Genomic DNA, 20,672 nt, shown 5'->3' on the forward strand with positions numbered 1-20,672 from the left:
ATCTGAAGTTTATCAAGATATGGCTATATAAGTTTGCCTCGGATGAGCTGGAGGATTATATCTGGTGAGGCACCTCCCCGGACGAATTTGGCGTGGGCGACGTGGCTTAAGTTCTGGGACATTGCTTTCTATTGGCTTCGAGTCCCGCCAAACTACTTGTGAAACACTCAAAGTGTCATCAATCTTTTCAGGGGAAGGTACTGCAAGAATTTTAGAACAACGTGTCCGTCTTGTGGTTTATCTGATAGGGATAGTTGGCGGCAGTGTGTGCTGTAGAGGTTACGATCACCCTTATACCGTAAGTTATAGTGGCTTAAACCTTAAATAATAGCAATTACATACACAGGTTACTTTTGTGTACACCGCATGTTTGTTTCTCGGTTCACTGTAAACCTGAGTTGGTTTTACTTTGCAGGATGTGTCTGAGACTTGTGTCCTACTCAATACTTGTCTGTCTACATTTCCTCCACAGGCACTGAATCGGGCACAGGTATCGAGGTACCATGTCCGTCATAGGTACTTATGGTTCAGCCTGACTTATTGACCATTGACTCGGAGGTGAGCATGACAACTCATTTTGAAGTTTGGACCTATTAATAGAAATACATGTCATGATGCATTAGTAATGCTGACTACGACGGACTCGGGAATTATTATGCACATGCAGACGAGGAGCACAACAACATATACTCGTTTCTCCCGTTATGGTCGCATCAACTTCTAGTGTGGAATCGAATTTGGAATCTGAGTCCGAGGTCGTTCAGAACCAATGACAGCTCGGAGCGCGCAGTAGTCACATGTCTGGCAAGCTCTCTTCCTCGACTCGGATGCGACGTAATTGTGACCGTAGGGCTACGCCTCACGCTTATCTCCCTGTAATATTTATAACGCATACCTCGGAGGCCGATGCTCCGCTTCTTTACTGCTGATATACATCTAGCCCAGTATTTTCTGTCGTTGTCTCGTTCCATACGAACTCACAACGGTCAGAAAAATCTATGAAGGCAGACAGCGAAAAGGCCAAGGAGGCCAACGCAGACAACCTTCGGCCTATAAACCTCCAGCTCGATACCGGTAATGAGTATGCCAATGTGCGTCAAAAATGGTGGCAGCTGTGGTAAGTGATGCTATTTTTCAAAAAATGTCCTCCGAAGCTCATGGGGGCGCGAGAAGGTTACCCAAGGATCCACCACCTCCAGCTCCTCTGTCCCTGGAGGACGTGGCGGTGCGCGAATCCCCTACCCTGCTTTTTTAAACGACCTTCTTAATAGGACGTTTTTCTACAGCTAACCCCTTTGGCCAATGCTTCCATTTTCTCTCAGCTCACCTTCTCCTGGGTCACAGATATAACGGTCAGTCGTCGAACGCTGATCCCAACGTATACTATTATAACGCATATATCCAGATTCTCGGATATCAGCGCACATTACAAGCATCTGACCTATACAAAATGGACCCATCCCGAGAGTCAGCTGTCCTTGCCGCTAAACTTGACGCTGCATGGCAGCGACGTGTTGAGGCAGCAGCTGACTGGAACGCACGACTTGAGAGTGGCGAACTCAGCCCATCTATCTTCAAGTGTACCGCCTGGGCCATGCGTGCAATTTCAAGGAATGGCCAGAAACAAGGCGCGACTTGGTCTGAACGATATGCGGCGTTTCAAAACCATTGGCGAGAATCCGAAGGGCGGAAAGAGGCTAGCCTTACTTGGGCTTTGAATGATGTCTTTCATGGTATCTTCTGGATCGGCGGTATATACAAGGTATGGGTTTTCTTCATAAATTGTTACTGTCGTGATCAATGTATAACACCAACTTAATAGGTCATTGGCGATACGGCACTACTTATGGGTCCCATCGTCCTTCGGGTAAATAAGAGCCTGTATTTGATTGTGGTAACCTCTGATGTTTGTTCTTTCCCCGTAGCAAATAATTGTCTTTGCGCAGGACCGTTCCGCCGCGATCATTGCAGGAACACCTGCCCCTAATGTCGGTCTTGGTATTGCCATGGCTGTTGGGCTCTTTGCACTCACCATAATAGCTAGTGTTTGCACCCACCAGGTTTGTAAAATTTTACGAATTACACTCGGCTCACCTAATGTTTTCAAGTTCTTTTGGCGTTCAATGGAAACAGGCGTACTGGCTAGAGCCGCGCTGATAACATGCATTTACGAGCGTGGAGTCAACCTCACAGGCAAAGCGCGTATAAAAATCAACAACGCCACGCTCATTAACCATATTTCTACTGACGTGAGCAGGATTGACGCATGTGCGCAGTGGTTCGTGAGTTGCAAACTTAAGTATTACGCACGTGCTGTCGACTAACTTGTACCCTGTCCCTCGTTACTAGCACGCAGGTCAGTACATAGAATATATTTAGATTTAGAGATGATTTACTGTCCTCAAGCCTGGACCGCGCCTATTCAGGTCACCGTTTGTTTAATCATTCTTTTAACCGAGGTTTGTTATACGCTGTGAAGTGTTCGGCCTGCTCTAACGCACTTAAAAACTAGCTCGGGCCGTCTGCACTCGCTGGTTTCTCGCTATTTGTCCTCATGATTCCGATTCAACAACAGTTAATGGCACTGCAGCACCGTACTCGCTCAGTGTCGATGAAATGGACCGATAAACGAGCCAAAGTTTTGCTAGAGGTACTCGGTATGTAACTTTAGGGCAGCTGGGACGTGCAAGGATGCTGAAGAAGTCCACAGGGGCTATGCGGGTTGTCAAGTACTTCTCCTACGAGGTTCCTTTCCTTCGAAGTAAGCTTGATGCAAAGGAATCTCAACAAATACTCAAGAACATCGCTCAGGAATCTCCGACCTTCGGAAGAAGGAACTGCGTGGTATTAGATGGATTCTTCATCTAACATCGGCGAAGTAAGTCAAGATATGTATAGCATGGCAACGCCTCCTAATTTACTCTACACACTGACAGCTTGGCGCTCGCGACTTCGCTGCCAGTCCTCGCTGCCACACTCGCTTTCGTCACGTACACCCTTACATCACACAACTTTAACGTTGCTGTCATGTTCAGTTCGCTGAGTTTGTTCCAAGTGAAATTGTTTCCTGCGGTGGACATAGTCACGTGCCTAACCGAGAGATAAACAGGTTCTCCGGCAACCAATGATGTTTATGCCTCGCGCTCTATCAGCTATCCCCGATGCATTCAGTGCGATTCAGCGGCTCACACACGTGTTCCGCGCAGATTCTATTTCCGAAGACACACTCGTGATTGATAAGGACCAAGAATTCGCGCTTTTGACGAAGGACGCGACATTTGAGTGGGAGTTGTATGGAAAAGATTCTGGTGAGGCTTTCAACTCGAAGGGTGCACGCGGCGGCGATCCATCGAGGGGCAAGGACAAGACCGTGAATGAGGACATCGCGAAGGAAAAGCCCGCTTCTGGAAAAGATACACCTCTTTTTCAGGTAAAGAATGTGACCATGGCCATTCCACGAGGCCAGCTTGTTGCTGTAGTTGGGCCTGTCGGGAGCGGCAAGGTAATTTTGTCGAGTGAAATCCTTGAAGCGACTACTGACCCCATGAACAGTCCAGTTTATTGCAAGGACTGATAGGTGAGATGAGGAAAGTCTCCGGGCATGTCTCGTTTGGGGGTCGCGTTGGCTATTGTCCGCAGACCGCGTGGATTCAGAATGCTACATTGGTCAGCATGCTGTCGCCCTAACAAGGACAAATACATCTAACATCTTACTCCAGCGTGATAATATTACTTTTGGTCAACCGTTCGAGGAAGACAGATATTGGCGCGTCATCGAAATCGCTTGTCTACTTCCAGATCTTCAACTACTCCCAGATGGTGATCTGACTGAGGTACGTGAGCGAATTTAACTTGATAACACTGCTTATGTTCTATTCAGATCGGAGAAAAGGGAATCAATCTCAGCGGTGGCCAAAAGCAGAGAGTGAGTCCGAGGCTTGCATCCGTCAAGAACCGATCTTTATCTTCCTTACAGGTTAACATTGCTCGTGCCCTGTACTTTGAACCTGAAATCGTTATATTTGATGACCCACTCTCGGCAGGCGAGCTATGTGATTTTTATTACGTCTATCATACTGAAGAATGCCTTTAGTGGATGCCCATGTCGGAAAGTCCTTGTTCCAAGATGCTATCGTGGGTGCCCTACGAAATCGTGGCATTACTGTCATTCTTGTCACGCATGCGATCCACTTCCTCTCTCAAGTAGATTATATATATACGCTAAACAACGGCGTCATCACAGAGAGTGGAACCTACGACGATCTGATCTCTCGCGGTGGCGATTTTGCGCGCTTGGACCTAGAGTTCGGTGGCCACGCGTCAGAAGGGGAAGACGAAGCCCCGGAAGAGAAAGCTACTCCGCAGACAAGCATCACCATCGAGGATGTAAAGTTGAAGTCGGAAAGAACCAGAGAACGGGCTACTGGCAGTGGCAAACTCGAAGGTCGCTTGATCGTCAAAGAGAAGCGGTCGACGGGCTCTGTGTCCTGGAAAGGTGCGATCAAGTTTATCTGAGATGTTTCCTTGGATTGAAACAGTTTCAAAGTGTATTGGACCTATTTGAGTGCGGGACGCGGTTCAATAACAGTTCCCCTGATTATTCTTTTCATGCTTGCGATGCAGGGAAGCCTGATCTTGAACTCGTACACGCTAGTTTGGTGGGAGGCAAAGTTAGTGTCTTTTCATTGACTACCAGCATCCTTTTCTAAATCCTGGCGCAGCAAATTCGACCGACCAAACTCGTTCTATCAGACGCTGTACGGGTGTCTGGGGATTGGTCAAGCAATCTTCACATTCTTGCTGTAAGTCGGTTCGTATCATAGATAGCGGCACGCTCGCTCAACACAGCTTGCTTCAGCGGTGCTGCAATGGACTTCATTTCCTATTATGTGTCTCAAAGCCTGCACCACAAGTCCGTACGCAACATCTTTCATGCATCCATGTCCTTTTTCGACACTACAGTAAGTGGTTGCGTATGAAAGCGCTAGAATCAACATTTATCATGTTCCTGTAGCCTATGGGCCGAATCCTGAGTATTTTTGGCAAAGATATAGATGGTCCGTATCTCACTAGTTTGTGCTATGTTATACTTGCTGAAACCTTTCATTCAGGTATTGACAATCAACTACCACGTAAGTCATTAGTCACTACATGGTGAGATGTTACTTAACCATGGGTGAAGAATCAACGAGATTACGTACGTCAGTCGCATACTTCGTTTACGGAGACTGACTGGAGATCCAGTTGCCATTACAATGGCCAGCGTGACGGGCTCTGTCGTCATCGTTTCTGTCCTTGAACCGTACTTTGGTCAGTATATGATACAATCTGCGAGGATATGGCTCATACTTGTCTAGTTATTGCTGTGTTCTTTATCGCTCTCGGTTACGGCTATTTTGGTGCCTTTTATCGAGCTAGTGCTCGTGAAGTCAAGCGCTTAGGTTTGTTGTACCTTTGACTGGAAAAGTCTTTGTTGAAATTGGCCATCAGACTCTATGCTTCGTTCTCTTCTGTATGCCCACTTTTCGGAGACCTTGACAGGACTTCCCACAATCCGAAGTTACGGAGAAATGAGGCGGTTTATTGCTGCCAATAGATACTACATTGATCTGGAGGATAGAGCTCTAATCATCGTGGTCGCGAATCAGAGGTAAGCAACTTTATACACGTCTTGCTGGTCGTTGGTTCATCGCCTTCTCTCAGATGGCTTGCAATAAGGTTGGACTTCATGGCAGGCATATTAATTTTTATTGTGGGCGTTTACTTAACGACAGATACCTCAGACTGACCCTGTGCTATGATCTCAATAGGTTGCTCTTCTCGCTGTGATCGACGTCTCTGGGATAAACGCCGCTCAGATAGGGTTGGTACTGACATATACCAGTGGGTCTCCCAATACTGCCACTACAGTACATACGATTAACCTCTTTGTGTCACAGTCGCGCTGTCACAAATGTGTAGTCTGTTAACCAGACAAACAGCAGACGTTGAAGTAAGGTTTTCCTTCCTATTTCACATCACAGGCTATCGAACTGTTGTTTGACTCAGAATTACATGAATTCAGTGGAGCGATGTGAGCCGCCAATTCCATCATGCCTTAACTCTCGCTTACATCTCACAGTGGTAGAGTTCGTTGCAGGCGACACGATACCTCAAGAGGCTCCGTATGAGATCGAAGAACGAAAGCCCCCAGCACAATGGCCCGAGCAGGGTGCCATCGAATTTGAGGACGTCAAAATGGCATATAGGCCGAGTCTTCCAAATGTATTGAAAGGCATCTCGGTCAAGATTAGGGGAGGCGAAAAGATAGGCGTTGTTGGAAGGTCAGCTGGCTTGTTAGACCTACAGATGTATGTGACTAATGTAGTGTCTCCTCAGGACCGGCGCTGGCAAATCCTCATTGATGCTTGCACTGTTTCGAATTGTCAAATTGTCTGGTGGTTCAATCACTATTGATGGGTGCGTGGGTCATTGCTCGTGACGAATATTGTTGGTTCACCTCTTCTAGTGTCGATATATCTACAATCGGTCTTAAAGATCTCCGCTCCAGGATCTCTATTATCCCACAGGATGTCTGTAAGTTTCCTTGTATAACCTAATACAGGACTAACGTATGAACTTGATAGCCCCTTCTATTCAGCGGTTAGTACGCAGATCAACGCGGTCTTGTGTGAAGTACTAAATAATTATCAGGGACCATACGCTCCAACCTGGATCCATTCTCCCAGCACAATGATACAGAACTATGGGATGCGTTGCATCGATCTTGTCTGCTTGATTCTAGCACCACCTCAAAACGGTCTTCTGCCGATGATGGCGTCGGAAGTGAGCAAGCTTCCACCAGCCGCTACGACCTTGACAGTACCATCGAGAGCGAGGGAGCGAATCTAAGTGTTGGAGAGAGATCTCTGCTCAGTCTGGCTCGTGCGTTAGTGAAAGACTGCAAAGTTGTTGTGCTTGATGAGGCCACGTCAGTCATGCGCTCAAGTTCTTCTCCTGGAGTCTGATCCTGATTTTTTTTTCAGAGCCTCTGTCGATCTCGATACGGATAGCAAGATCCAACACACTATCCAGACGGAATTCAGTGATCGGACGCTGCTTTGTATTGCTCGTGCGTTTTATCTTCTGTGTACTCGGTGCAATGCTGTAATGTGATGATACTTCAGACCGACTTCGTACTATCATTTCATACGACCGGATTCTGGTCCTTGACGCTGGTCTTGTTGCCGTAGGTTGTTTTGAACGTCTTTCAGCGGTTAATACTCATACTCTATCAAAGGAATTTGATACTCCGTCCAACCTTTTCAACATAGAGGGTGGACTTTTCCGCGGAATGTGCGAGAGAAGCAATATCTCATTGAAAGATATACTAGAGTCGAGTAGACAGGTTTGAATGACCAAATTTTTCGTTTTTTCGTTTCTTTTCGTTTTAATCATTGTTCATTGTCCGTTGGGGCATCCGGAGGTATACTCTATGTACTGAGTAATTCTAGTTTCTTCTGTTACAATTTTATTCGATGTTTGATCATTGCTCCAGGACGTCACACCGCCGGCAGATACTGAAGAAGATTGAGCACACTAAGCACCTGTAACACTTAGAAAGTGTATATGCGTGTGATGTCAAATATGCTCAAGCTTCAGACGAGGTAACTGTCCAAACTTAAGTCTATTTGTGGGGGAAAGATTGAATGCCCTATGAGTACTAAGTAAGCTGCTTATATACTGTAGGTAGAGAATTGTATGGAAGAAAAAGGAAATACTAGAACTACGAGGGCAACACTGGACATTGGTTGCCATCACCTACTAAAGTAGTGTGATGGCTTTTATCGAGGGTCACATATGCCCTCCAGGTCATGTCTACTGAGATGACCTTTTCTTTAGGTGATTTGAGCTCATTACGCTTCATGAGGTACGCTCATCAAGGCAAAAGTGGCTAAGAGTAAGAACAGGATGAGCACGTTGCTCAGCTGCCACTATGATCTCATCTATGTCTGGTCCAGGGTCAGGAGTAGCAATGATTGGGGTGGGGGCAGGGGCAAGGATTGCCTCAGCGTTGCTGGTGATATCAGCAATAACCTGAGCAGCTGTGGATGGACATCTGTCTGGTGCACCAACAGTACGAGGTGCCCATTGGGGATGCTCGGTCCTGGAGCAGAGATCCTTCTGGGGACGACGGTAGTTGACAGTGAGATTTCGACTAGGGGGGTAGTAAGGGGGAAAAGAGCATGAGTGCTCAGCCCTAATCTGTTGATCAAAGGCATGCACCTCTTTTCTAGTTGCTAATTCTTCTAATTGATGGCAGCAATAAGAACAAGGAGCAGGCCAATGCCTTGGAAGGTGCTTACTGGCTTGGGCCTCGGCACGGAAGAAGCACGTGAAGGCACTGAGGGCATCAGAGTCATGCTCGCACTGTCGAGGAGAGTGATTACACCCTCCTCTCCCTCTATGATAACATCCAGGATGTCCTCAACCAGACCTGGAGGGTCTGGGAGTAGGATAGTGCTCTCCAGGCTCTTTCCAGTCAGCTGGGTGGTCAATGTTCATGGCATTGACAGCAGGAGTAGAGAATGGGGTCATTGGCAGTGTTTGGCAGGGAGAATGATGTGGAGGGAGATCAACCGTGTGCATTAAATAGGTAAATGGGCCTGTCTTTAAGCGAGATGGAGGCAAGAAATCAGACAACATTTGGTTGATGATCCTGAAAGTTGCTTCCATGGCAGCAATATCAATTGAGTTTATGGGGATATGTCCGGTGCCTGAGGAATTCCTTCGGCAAGTATGCAATACCAGGGGCACCAATGGCTTCAAAGTACTGGGTTAAGGCCTCAAGTCATGACACTTGGTGATATAGCATCCATATGCAGTCACCAGCTGTGAATTCCACCTCAAATAGGGTGTCAGTGCCAGCACCCTGATGATTCACAATCTTGGAAATGGACCATTCCTCAAGCTGCCCAATATCAGCGACTTGGTCTAGCTGGTGTCCTGGGAATCGTCGATCATCATTGGGAACGTGCATGCGAAGTAGGTGAGCATGAAATGACAGGTGAATACCATGCTGTTTAAGGTGAGCTGATAGGTCTAGTAAGAACAAGTTGTTCTTGTAGTCCTCAAGGATCCTGTACAGCCCAATGAATTTCAGGGCTAATTTGCAGGCACACCCCTTCGGTGAAGATAGGTTCTCTATTGACAGGTACACCAGGTCTCCCTTTACAAAGGGAGATTCCAGCTGTTTCCGATTAGTGTTTACAGTGTTCTTGACACGAGCTGCAATGATTGAGTCATGTGCATTCATTATCGCATCCTTCATTCGCTGTGCAAACACGCGGATGCCCAGGAATTCAGATTTGGTGTTCCAGATAAGGGGAGGGGGTAATCTTCCATAGTTGAGTGTTACGACTTGGATGGTATCTGTTGGCGACGCTCAAACAGAGCTTGTGTCGTCAACGGTCGAGGACGTCCTTGGGCTAGCCCAAGGTTAGGGGTCTTACTTGGCGACGCGTCAGCAAGTAAGATTTAATGCCTATGTCCAAATCGGGTAGCTTACGTCAAGCGGTTGCGAGACGACAAGCTGTATCGGCCTAGGCTTACGACACCCGAAGGTTAATCGTAAGGATCGTCGTTAATTAGAAGGACAGAAGTCCGACTAGTTAACAGGGGCTTTGCTCGTCAACGAAGTCGATGAGTAAAGATCGAGACTATAGGCTTATCCGCGAGGAGCAGATAAGAAGATAGAATATAGACTGCTGGCGAGGCAGAAAGGATCACTCTGGTGAGAGTAGGAGGTCAAGAACCAAGTAGATTCAAGTTAGGGAATATAGTACATGGTAGCGAGTTTATATAGAGGACAGGAGACGTATTAGTGGGTGATAACTCGTACTACCAGGAGAGGCAATCGGTAAAGGGTATAACCATAACAGGAAGGCACGTTTAGTCGAGGTAGAACGTGCTAGATAAGAAAGTGAGTCAAAGATCGAAATAAGAAGTGAAACACGCAGGGGCACGATCATGCAGCTGCGGATCTAAGTATAAGTCGCATGTGCAACTGCGCACTGAGTCAGAGATCACGAAAGGAAAAAGGGCAAAGGGGATGCGTCGTGCATCAGATCATAGGTTACCGTCCAGACGGTAAGGGCAAAGGGACTGTCCGCAGGATCAGTCAGGTGGTGGAACAGAGCATGGGTATGCTTCGTCAGCGAAAGGGTCCGGCCAGATGTACTGGCTCTGCTGGAGCAACAAGTAGAGGGCGAAAGGGAATGCGAGGATGACGAGGATAACGAGGGTGAGGTCGGGGTAAGGGTATGATGCGAGGGCAGATACGAGGAGGATGAGGAGGAGAAAAATAGTAGGGGCCCAAGCGTCTAGATGTTCTTGTAACATTGAGTATGAACAGCAGGTACTTTGTTGTGTCAGAACAAGCCAAGTTTATTGCAAACTCAATTGCTGGGAGCTTGATCGCCCAGTCATGCTAGTTAGGCGATACCACCTGCCTTAGCATCTGAGTAATAGTATGGTTAGCATGCTCAGTTGTGTCATCTGACTGTGGGTGAAATGATGTTGACATCTGAAGCTCTACACCTGTGAGCTGGTGAAACTGCTGCCAGAACATACTCATAAATAGAGTGTCTCTGTTGCTCACAATGTTGGATGGCATACCATGGTGTTTGTACACAAGGTGGAACATCACTTCAGCTATGTCCTTAGCCCAGTAGGTCTGTTTGGTAGCTGCTAAGTGTACCATAGAAGTGAGATGGTTGATTGCAACTAATATCATATCAAATGTTCCATTAAGGGTTTTGGACTCTGGTAGCAGACCTACAAAGTCCACATCTATAGTCTGCCAGGGCTGTGTAGGAACCTTGAGTGTGTCGAGAAGTCCATAGGGTTGGTGATTGGACGGTTTTGAGACTTGGCAGGTTAGGGCATGATTCACAAAACACTTGTACAGATGGTTGCAGTTATGCTACTGGTAAATATGGTTATGTATAATGTGATAAATCCGGGTTGTTGGTACATAGTCATTGATCTCTGTGAATCTATATTATTGCAGGGAGTTGATGATAAGGTTGTGTCATCTTAGCATCATGGCAGGCACAAGATGATGGCATAAGTGTGTCCTTCCTGTTAAGCATTCTCATTCTTCAAAATTCTGCTGCAAATTAAATAACCATTCAAGGCTTTCTCATGGAAAGTGGTGGAAAGAGTAATCCTGGGCTGGGCTCTACAGAAGGTGAGTCCCAAGTCCTGAGAGATGCAGGTGAGCTTCATCCCAAGAGACAACCTAAAGAACTACCTTAATAAAATGCAAGGGAAGTCTATACAGTTAGAGAGGAGACAAGATTTTGGAAAGTAAACCTCTAATGTTTGTCTGAAGTTCCGAGACTACATCCAAAGTACCAAGATACTTGTCCAATGCAACCAAAGGTCGTCCGAAGCTGCAAAAGTGCTGTCCAAAGTAGCACAGTGTCTTCTGAGGTTTGTGAGAGTTGTCTGAAGGTCAGAATATGTTGGTATGTTGATGTGTCAAAAAATATAAGACTTTGCAAAATGTCTGAAGTTCGGAACAACACTAATCTACTGGAACTCAAGAATAAATGTGGTGCAAAATTGGAAGCAGTCTAGCCAAACAATCGTTCCGAATAAACAAAAGATCAATTGCGCAGTTCCAAATATACTGAGGTGACTCTACTAACTATGACTTGAAGTATGGGAAGTGAAGTGGAGTACCAGTAGTAAGTGAGCGAGATTATATCCTACTTCTGTGAGAAACTGGAATGCATAGGCAAAACTAGTAGTGAGATAAGCAAGTCTGAACCTATGTAATAAGCCACAAGGCAAGCAGCAATGCAAGTGTACATGTAATAAGCTGTGAGGCATACCGTTTATACATATTCTGAGACTCTCGACAGGATGCTGATGGATTTTATCTGTGGTAGCACTATGACATAGTCAACATATAGATAGAATAAAGGAAAATGCACCAGCGAAGTCAAAAGGATGAGGATAGGACATGGTACAGTAATCTGCAAGGTTTGGATGGGCCTCAGAATGCAAGGACTGCCTGTGGATGGTTCAGACAAGTGCATGCGACCTTTGGAAGGTCAAGAGAGGTTGAGGAATGGTATGGGACATAAGTATTAGAATGACTGGTTCTAAGCCCAGCGCTGTGACCATCATTACATTTGTGGAGGACTTAAATACTGACTGTCCTCGGTCACCAATACTTGAATGGACTTAGTAAAAATTCTGTGAATTTGAGTGCACGTGACCGAAGTTCCAAAAAGGGAAATGATGCGGAGTTCGGTGGTTTGGCGAATTGCGAGAAGTGGACAGAAAAATAGAAGTCTGCTGTGGTGAATTTGTCATTCCCTATAAAGTCTTGCTCCTTCTTGCCATTCACCTCTCTTCTCAACTTTATACCATCATGTCTTTCTTTTTCCAATCATCTGTTAACCCTGATGCTGAGCGCATTCTGCGCTAATTCCACGTGTTATCTGGGGAGGTGGAACAGCTCTCTGTTCTGATTCTGAAGGACGACACATCCTTCCTTGAGAAGGAAACTTGGTGCTGTGACTGGACCAAATGCTTTGTAAGTTCCTTCATTCTTCCCTTGCCCTTGGTTTACTGATCTCTTTTCAAGGTAAATTCTCCCTTTGCCAAGAAGAGGCAAAGGAGAAGGGAGTGACTCTCTCTCTGACGTCTGCGCTTGCCAAGAAGGGTGAAGCCTGCATTACTGCATTTTGGACCGTTCACAAGGCCATTTGACTTGTGAAGGAGCAGGCCATGAAGCAAGCTGAGGAGAAGGCTACCAAGGAAGAATGCAAGAGGCTCACCAAGGAGGAACACCTAAAGAAGATCGCGGAGGTGGCAGTTGAGAAATTGAAGGAGGTTGTTGGGGAGGAGGAAGCAGTAGATACTGAGATGTCAGAGGAGGAGGAGGAGGAGGAGGAGGAGGAGGAGGAGGAGGAGGAGGAGGAGGAGAAAGAAGCTGTGGATCAGGCCATCATTGTTTGCCCTAAGGTGAGTTTTCCTTTCCTGTCATTGTCATCTTTCTTAACTCCTTCCCTTAGACTGGTTGCATGTCAGTGAACTCGTTGACTATGATCCGCTACTCTAAGCAGTGCAGCTGATGCAAGCAGCAGAATCTCGGGTGCCTCGGTAGCGCTGGGCAAAGCTGCCACTCATGCAAGAAGGCACATGTCTGGTGCAAATACAGCACTACCCTGCCTAGTAAGTTTTTTTGCTTGCTCTTTGCTTACTTTATACTGATGTCTTTCTCAGAGGGCAAGAAGGCTGCACAGGCACCTGTGGGAGTAACTCTGGTGCCGGTTGCTGGCCCATCTCGCCTGGCACCCAGTCCAGAACCATGCACTGTGTCAGCTGCAGAGGGCGAACACCCCATACGTGCTGCGAAGAGGAAAGCGGTGGATGAATCTGTAGAGGAGGAAGAGGAGTGGGACAGGGTGGATGAGGCATTGGAGGGGGAACTGCTGCTGATGGAGGCTCATGCACAGCAAGCAGAGGGACACACGAAGGAACTTAGGTTGGTGGTGGATTGTCTTGCCTGACTTGTAACAAAGCGGCACCACCTTCGCAAGTAGGGCACCATTCTTACAATATCATTTTACATAGTTTCTCTTTTTCTCTGTCTAAGTCTTGATCCAGTACCATGCCCATATTCCTGTACCTGTAAGAACTTCGCTGTGCCTAAAAATTGAATATAAGAAGTTTAAGCGTGTGATCATCGGAAGAAGATTTGGAACTAAAGAATGAAGTACGGATGGTGTGGAGTACCGTCCATCTTATCTTCATTGATTTGCTGTCAGCTTCTATTCCTTTGGATGCTCAGATCGTATTCCCTTGGTTCTGAATATCAAAGTGCATGACACACTACCTCTGTGTGAGAAGAAGAATATGTATAGTAATGCTTGGTGCACAGGGGTATATCTCGGAAGTCCTTTGTTCATTCTTGGAAGTTTGTTTCGCTAATTAAGAGTCTATATGCTTTCATGTGGATCATATGTAAGTGATTTCAGAATGTTCAGAGAGAGAAAGGATAAATAGAGATTGCCGGATGAAACCTGGGATAAAACAGAGGCTATTGTACTAGAGATGGCTTTATTCGTTGAGTCCAAATTCAATGTCTTTGTCTTCTAGCTCTTCTACTGCTTCGCTTGCAATGTTGTCCAAGGCTTCATCATCCATACCAATGACTCTGGTTACTGATACTTTGGTGCCACTTCTCGGGTAATATGGTAGCAAGTGAAATGCCGCATATTGCAACTTTGATACTGTTCCATCCAACTCACCTAATATGTACAATCCTCTGAGAGTCCGGAGAAGGACAATCATTGGTCCAATGTACCTCGGCTTTGTCTTCTGGTTTAGCTTGTACTCTATCTTCAAGTTCTGCACTAGCATGAGAGTGCCCAGAGCAAAATCTTGGTCCCAGATGGTGTTTCAGAACTTTGTTTTGAATTCTAAGATAAACTGGAATCTTACTTTCATGACCTTGTCTTTGATGGAATCTAGATCTTCTTGGTACTTCATAAGTTGACGGGCACACCATGCTATAAGTTTGTCGGAAGTTAGTTTCTCTTGGTTTGGTAGGTCAACCAGGAAGGTTGCTTCGGCGAGATCAAAGGGAAAGATAGGTTCTACTCCATGTACCATGAAGTACGGCGAGAGTCCAGTAGATACCTGGATGGTTACTCTCTTGGCCCATAATACCACATGCACATACTGATACCAGTGAGACTCATCCCCCTTGCAACTTTTCATGATGGCCTCCCAGACATCTTGGTGATGTCGCTTGATGATTCCGTTAGCTTGTGAGTTGTACGGTGATATTTGGATGTGATTGATTCCATATTGCATAACAAGGTCATCCATTGCTGCTATCATGACCAGGGCATTGTCAGTGATGAGTTTGGTGATTGGACCCCATCTGCAAATTAGTTCTTCAAAGATAAATGATGTGACAATCTTTGCAGATTCTTTGTGGAGCATCCGCCATTCCAGATATGCAGTGAGTGCACAGTGAGCATGAATGATCCGGTCAAACCCACTGGCTCTCAGCATCATCATGATGTCAATGTGTACTCCTTTGGAATATTCCTCTGGGTATTGCAACTATTGGTGGAATGTGCAACTTCTGGGTCTGTCAGATCTGGCATTCGTGACAGCTCCTGTTATACCATTTGATGTCATCGGTCATTAGCGGCAACCAAAATCGGAGAAGAAGATGGATTTGGATTGTAAATACTCCCTTGTGCCTGAGGTCATCATGTGCCTCTTTGAGTAGCTGATACCGCTTTGCTTTGGGGACAATGAGCTGATGCTTCCCCTGTGTATGTTTCCTCCATAATCTGCCGTCAAAGATAAAATACTGGCGAGATGTGCCAATGAAAGTCTCGAATTCTTCATCCAAGAGTTCCGAGGGTCATTCTCAGTTCTCTAGGAACTTCTAAATATTCAGGATTCTCACATCTTGTGCTTTGGCGATCTCGGAGTGCAGAATGCTGGATATTGTCAGGACAATTTCTAGTGGTACCTAAAAATGTGGAAAGGACTGGGGGCAGGTTCAGTACTGGATACAGTGTATGGGTAGTGCAGGTTATTGGAATCTATCCACACAACAGCATAAGTGTAGTCATTGAGAATCTCCATGGAAAACGAGTATGAGTGGTCAAGCCAGTCCTCATGATCATCACTCTTGTCCTGGATCTTCGGGTGCACAAGGTCTCCTTGAGAGTCCATCAACACCAGCGTGCTTCACTGCAGGAACATAAACTAGTAAGAATTGGAATAAGAGAATACCAGTGATCCATCGGTTAATTGTTGTGTTAGGTTGGAGATCAGGGTTACTGATCATCCCCTTAATATACTTAGCATTGACCTCAACCATAAGGTTAGTGACACCAAAAATAAAAACTTGGACCACACAAAGTGCATGGAACAAACCATATAACTTGAATTTCGCTTGTGAATAGCGGCTCTCTACTTCTGTAAGTGCGATGGATCCAAAGTGATTTAGGTCTTTCTGTCTTTACCAATTTGGAGAAGGATAAATCCTATGGCAATGTTGGAGGTATCAACGGCAAGGATGACTTCGCAATCACATTCATAGTCAATTGGGCAGAATGCAGGGGACTCTAATATCAAGTCCTTGAGTGTCTGTATTGCTTCCTGCTGTTCCAATTCCCATACAAATAGTGCGTTCTTGTGCCTAGGGTTGACGAGAGGTTGGCAATCTTGGAAAAATTCTTAATGAAGATGTGGAGGACTCCACATGTTCCGAGGAAGCCCCGTACTTGCGTGATGTTGGTACACTCACGCCAATCTCAGATCTTCTGCACTTTGGACTCTTCCGGAACTCTGCCTTCAAATGTGCATTTGTGACCAATGATGATAGCGGTTGGTGCGGCTAGAATGAACTTAGTAGCAGATATGGTAACACCAACATTTTTGAGTCTCTGGAGTATGTGGTTGGTCACCTTGCAATGCTCCCATATAAACTGGCAAATGCCTGGATTCTCCAGAATAGTCTCATATGAGCCATCAGCTCGCTGATATTGGGTTTTCACCAATTTGACTGGGACATCATCAAGCCCCTTCAGTGACAAATTCTGTATTATACAGGTCACACGACCTACATAATATCCCGTATAAGACGGGCCAGCAAACTATGGGCTGATGTGATGTATATCCCCAATGTTGACGGATGGGCCGGGGGGAATATTATTTCTGATGGAGATGGGTGGGCCCATCTATGCCAATGTTATATATATGCTTGATGATGTCAGATGGGCCGGGATGAATATTTCTACCGATGGAGATGGATGGGCCCATCTGGGGAATATGTACAGTAGGATGGACATGTATATTATAGACAGCTAGGCTGAAGGGAGATGAGAGGCAATCATTATTATATAGACAGGTGGGCCAATGTAAAGGTACATTGTATAGATGGGTGGGCCGATGTATAGGAATCATTTTGTAGATGGGTGGGCCAATGTAAAGGTACATTGTATAGACAGGTGGGCCGACGTACAGGAATAATTTTGTAGACAGGTGGGCCAAGAAAGCAGTGGAATATTTATTATATAGACGGGTGGGCTGAGGTCATTGTGAATTGTACAGACAGGTGGGCTGAGCGAGCAGTAAAACATTTATTATATCAACAGGTGGGCCGAGAGTGCAGAAAATTATTTATGATATAGACTGGTGGGCCGAGGTAGGGAGATATTGTGTAGACGTATAGGCCAAGGTATTGGATTACTATATAGATATATAAAGCACTTGTCTGACATGCATGAATCACCGAGTCCCAATGCCCAAAAATCGAATCCCATGGTACAACATCCATTTTTCCACGAGAAATTACTGTCTCAAATTCCAGACGCCCAATGACCGGAAGCTCCAGACTGGAAACTGGATACTTGCAGGAATGTGTGAAATATCAATGTCCTGAGACATATCACTGAGTGCTGAGAGCCGAACCACAAAACCGAAAGTGTTACCACTGACTGATTGAATCACCTAGTGCCGAGTGCTGAAGCCTGAAACCCAAGCTGCGAAACCCAAGACTGGAAGTGATACACAATATGGAATTTCTTACAAAATTCACTGCGTGCCAATCCTAAAACCCTGGAATTCATCATTGACTTATTGATTCACCAAGTGCTGAGACCCGAGACCTGAAACCTGCAACACGAAACGAGTGGAAGACTAAATGTTGCAAAATTGTTGACATGAAAGTGTTACTCCCAGAACACTGAAATCTGAAACTCAATGGTCGAATCACCAAGTACCAAGTGCTGAGTGCTGAGTGCCCATGCCCAAAACCCAAGGCTCGAAACACAACACTGGACACAATACACCATATGGTATTTCTTACAAATTTCACAGAGGTCCCATCGCAAAACCATGAAACTTATCAGTGACTTATCGATTCACCAAGTGCCAAGACCCGAGACCCGAATGCCGAGTGCTGAGGCCCGAAATACAAAACATGAAACAAGTGGAAACCCACATTTTGCAAAATTGTTGATATGGAAATGTTAGATTGTCTTCAACAGTTTGCCAGATGTCATTTTCCGATCCCCAAGCCCAAAATCCGAAACCCAGAAAACCTGTAATGAGTTCTACAGGTTTTCTGGGTTTCGTATTTTGGGCTCGGGGATTAGAAAATGACATCTGGCAAACTGTTGAAGACAATCTAACATTTCCATGTCAACAATTTTGCAAAATGTGGGTTTCCACTCATTTCGTGTTTCAGATTTTGGGCCTCGGCACTTGGCATTCAGGTCTCGGGTCTCAGGTCTTGGCACTTGGTGAATCAATAAGTCACTGATAACATTGATTGAAAACATTGCATATACATCTATGACTATCTAATTATGTAGTCATGTCAACATCCTTACCAGAAGGTTCACCCTTTACTTGAACATCCATCTCTTCAACTGAATCATACTCTGGGAAAAGATTGCCTGGATCATCCAGTTTCACAATTTTGCCAGGCATCTGTGAAACCTCAGGATAAATTTGGTTGAGCTCAAATATGAGTCCATCGATGACAGACTCATCCTGGAGGTTGGGGGATTTGGGCTCCATCCCTTCCATAGACAGGTCAATGAGAGGAGGAAGTGCAGATGCAGGGGTTGACATGGCCGGAGGGACAGGTTGATCAAGCAAAAATGATGTTGCATCACCTTGGGCGTCCGGAAGTGGAAATGCTGGGTGCCAGAGGATGATTTCATGTTGAAGGCCTTCATGAAGGCATTGCAGGGTGTCAATCTTAGCATCCTGCTCAACAAGATGCTCCTCGAGAGCGGCGATTTGAGCTGCACCCTCCCAAATCACCATTGCCATGGCATGCAAATCCGGCATTAACACATCAAATGCCAAACAAAAAACTCCGGAAGTCAAAGATGGGACTGCTACAGGTGGAACATTATGTCAGATGGACATAGAAAATTCAGGTGACTTGCGAGCTGGTGCAGGTGCAGGTTCCTTGGCAGCAGTGACAGTCTTGCTGTGACCGCGTGTTTGCGCCTTTGGTGTTTGGGCACGAGATGGACCAGGAGTGACAGAAGAGACCCGAGATTGACTCCGAGTCCAGCTGGTGGATTGGAAGGGGGCTGGAGCTTTGGAGGGAGCTTTGGAAGGGGTCCTGGATCTGGTCCTCCTGGTGGTTCAGGTGACAGATTGACCTTGAACACATTTTGGCGGGGTTCCCATACTCACAGAGATGCACTTGATCTTCTTGGTGGTGCAGTAGATGCAGGACATGCATGGGGCGCCAGTCCTCTTGTCAAACCAAGTTGCACAGGGCCATTCCATCTTGTGGCAAGCCTGGCAAGGGTTGTTCTGTGTGATCCATCAGTTCATAGTCGATACTGGGGCGGCCTCTACCAGAGGTTCAGGAGTTGCCTGAGGGAGCTCAATGACCTCCAGACATTTGCTGGCAATTGCCTGGCACATTGTAAGGACCCTCCCGAGTGCCGGATGCAAAAGTGCAACTTACTGTAGCAGGCCCGAAGGGTTTCTTCTTCAGGCTCTGGGGTGACCAAGGTGATCCGGATGTCCTTGCAACATCTGGGGAGAGCCAGGGGAGGACGACCTCCAGCACTCCATGCGAAATCAGCTACAAAATGAGTAAGACAATGAAACAATGAACCAGAGGACAGACCTGAGTGACTGAGTCCTCCTCATCTTCCTGACTCAACAAACACCTTGTACTTACCAAGGCCAGCTATCTTTGCCCTGCTTCCAAGTCTTCATAGTGGACTTTGGGGGTTGGGAGGGAAGTGCTGGAATCATGGGAGACTTCCTCTTCCGACTCCCTTCCACTTCCAGGTTCCGGGTCCAGGACAACTGCCTTACCTTTTCCCTTCTCCTGGGACTTGGAGGCAGGGTTGGTAGAAGGCCTGGCGATGACAGGCGAGGGTGGAAGATCCACAGGAATTGGACCTACTGAAGGACCGGCCATGACCGGGAGATCAAAGGTGTGATCACCTAACTCCTCCCAGGCAAGAACCTTGCTGCACCAGGGGTGCATCAACAAATGGGTATCGTCGTACCCGATGCTGTGCCAGTTGGGCCAGACCTGAGGAGTCATGCCCCGAACTCGAATTAACTCCCTTGAGCACGAACACACGAGACCCGGAAGGTAGGGACCACTCCCATAGTGCCGGACTGCATCAGCCTACCTGGATGATGAAAAAAATGAAGGGGAGAAAATATGATAATGCTACATACCACAAGTGTACTGACCTGGGTTGTCAGAGAAAAGTGGCTGTGGCCCGGAGGAAACTGCCAAGCGCCGGTGATGATGTCCATGATCTTGGCAGTGATTTCCTTGAGGCTGGTCAAAGAGGTGTCAACTGGAGTAGACATGGTATTTCAATTGAAAGTGTTGAAAGTGTTGAGATCAGGTTGAAATCAGTTATCACAAAGGATGATGTTTCAGTAAAAACAAGATCAGTGATTAACAATGTAAAATTTTGTTTATTGTTTGTCCTTGTTTGGTCATGGTTCAACTTTCAGCAATTGCCAGTGCCTTGTGTTCAACTTCGAAGTTATTAATAATCAGTGAATCAGTTGATCAGTTCCTCACAGAACATGAACTCCCCTGCTACAGTTAGATTCAATGACCCTCCAGTCACTGA

The 20,672-nt window shown here is 46.2% G+C and overlaps 4 protein-coding genes across 4 annotated transcripts; 2 read left to right on the forward strand and 2 right to left on the reverse strand.

The window, feature by feature from the left end:
- Window positions 1–998: 998 nt before the first annotated feature.
- EDB93DRAFT_1288653 (ABC protein) lies at window positions 999–7,393 on the forward strand (the record flags this gene model as incomplete). The annotated part of the gene is made up of 40 exons (XM_041454536.1): window positions 999–1,117; window positions 1,174–1,225; window positions 1,272–1,352; window positions 1,406–1,762; window positions 1,823–1,867; window positions 1,926–2,060; window positions 2,109–2,282; window positions 2,350–2,356; window positions 2,407–2,459; window positions 2,513–2,657; window positions 2,711–2,761; window positions 2,812–2,878; window positions 2,937–3,054; window positions 3,110–3,502; window positions 3,553–3,666; window positions 3,720–3,833; window positions 3,881–3,925; window positions 3,977–4,052; window positions 4,094–4,495; window positions 4,547–4,670; window positions 4,722–4,802; window positions 4,859–4,961; window positions 5,015–5,057; window positions 5,112–5,132; window positions 5,183–5,197; window positions 5,245–5,310; window positions 5,358–5,441; window positions 5,491–5,650; window positions 5,704–5,752; window positions 5,811–5,883; window positions 5,940–5,992; window positions 6,049–6,073; window positions 6,122–6,323; window positions 6,379–6,459; window positions 6,509–6,572; window positions 6,627–6,642; window positions 6,694–6,970; window positions 7,026–7,111; window positions 7,167–7,228; window positions 7,280–7,393. The coding sequence occupies 40 exons, from the start codon at window positions 999–1,001 to the stop codon at window positions 7,391–7,393; spliced, it is 4,347 nt and encodes a 1,448-aa protein (XP_041306731.1).
- Window positions 7,394–7,902: 509 nt separating this feature from the next.
- EDB93DRAFT_1251495 (uncharacterized protein) lies at window positions 7,903–8,577 on the reverse strand (the record flags this gene model as incomplete). The annotated part of the gene is made up of 3 exons (XM_041453164.1): window positions 7,903–8,288; window positions 8,346–8,443; window positions 8,477–8,577. 3 exons carry the CDS (start codon window positions 8,575–8,577, stop codon window positions 7,903–7,905), a joined length of 585 nt encoding a protein of 194 aa, XP_041306732.1.
- A 4,206-nt stretch (window positions 8,578–12,783) lies between these two features.
- EDB93DRAFT_1251497 (uncharacterized protein) lies at window positions 12,784–13,568 on the forward strand (the record flags this gene model as incomplete). The annotated part of the gene is made up of 4 exons (XM_041453165.1): window positions 12,784–13,020; window positions 13,071–13,085; window positions 13,143–13,230; window positions 13,282–13,568. The coding sequence occupies 4 exons, from the start codon at window positions 12,784–12,786 to the stop codon at window positions 13,566–13,568; spliced, it is 627 nt and encodes a 208-aa protein (XP_041306733.1).
- Window positions 13,569–18,399: 4,831 nt separating this feature from the next.
- Window positions 18,400–20,400, reverse strand: EDB93DRAFT_1104845 (uncharacterized protein; the record flags this gene model as incomplete). Its single annotated transcript, XM_041447443.1, has 8 exons — window positions 18,400–18,941; window positions 18,989–19,214; window positions 19,249–19,356; window positions 19,402–19,476; window positions 19,529–19,648; window positions 19,793–20,110; window positions 20,162–20,209; window positions 20,278–20,400. 8 exons carry the CDS (start codon window positions 20,398–20,400, stop codon window positions 18,400–18,402), a joined length of 1,560 nt encoding a protein of 519 aa, XP_041306734.1.
- Between the last annotated feature and the right edge of the window lie 272 nt (window positions 20,401–20,672).

The sequence above is a fragment of the Suillus bovinus genome, assembly GCF_016758785.1.
Source record: "Suillus bovinus strain UH-Sbo-P2 chromosome Unknown EDB93scaffold_36, whole genome shotgun sequence".
In the NCBI taxonomy this organism is placed as follows: Eukaryota; Fungi; Basidiomycota; class Agaricomycetes; order Boletales; family Suillaceae; genus Suillus; species Suillus bovinus.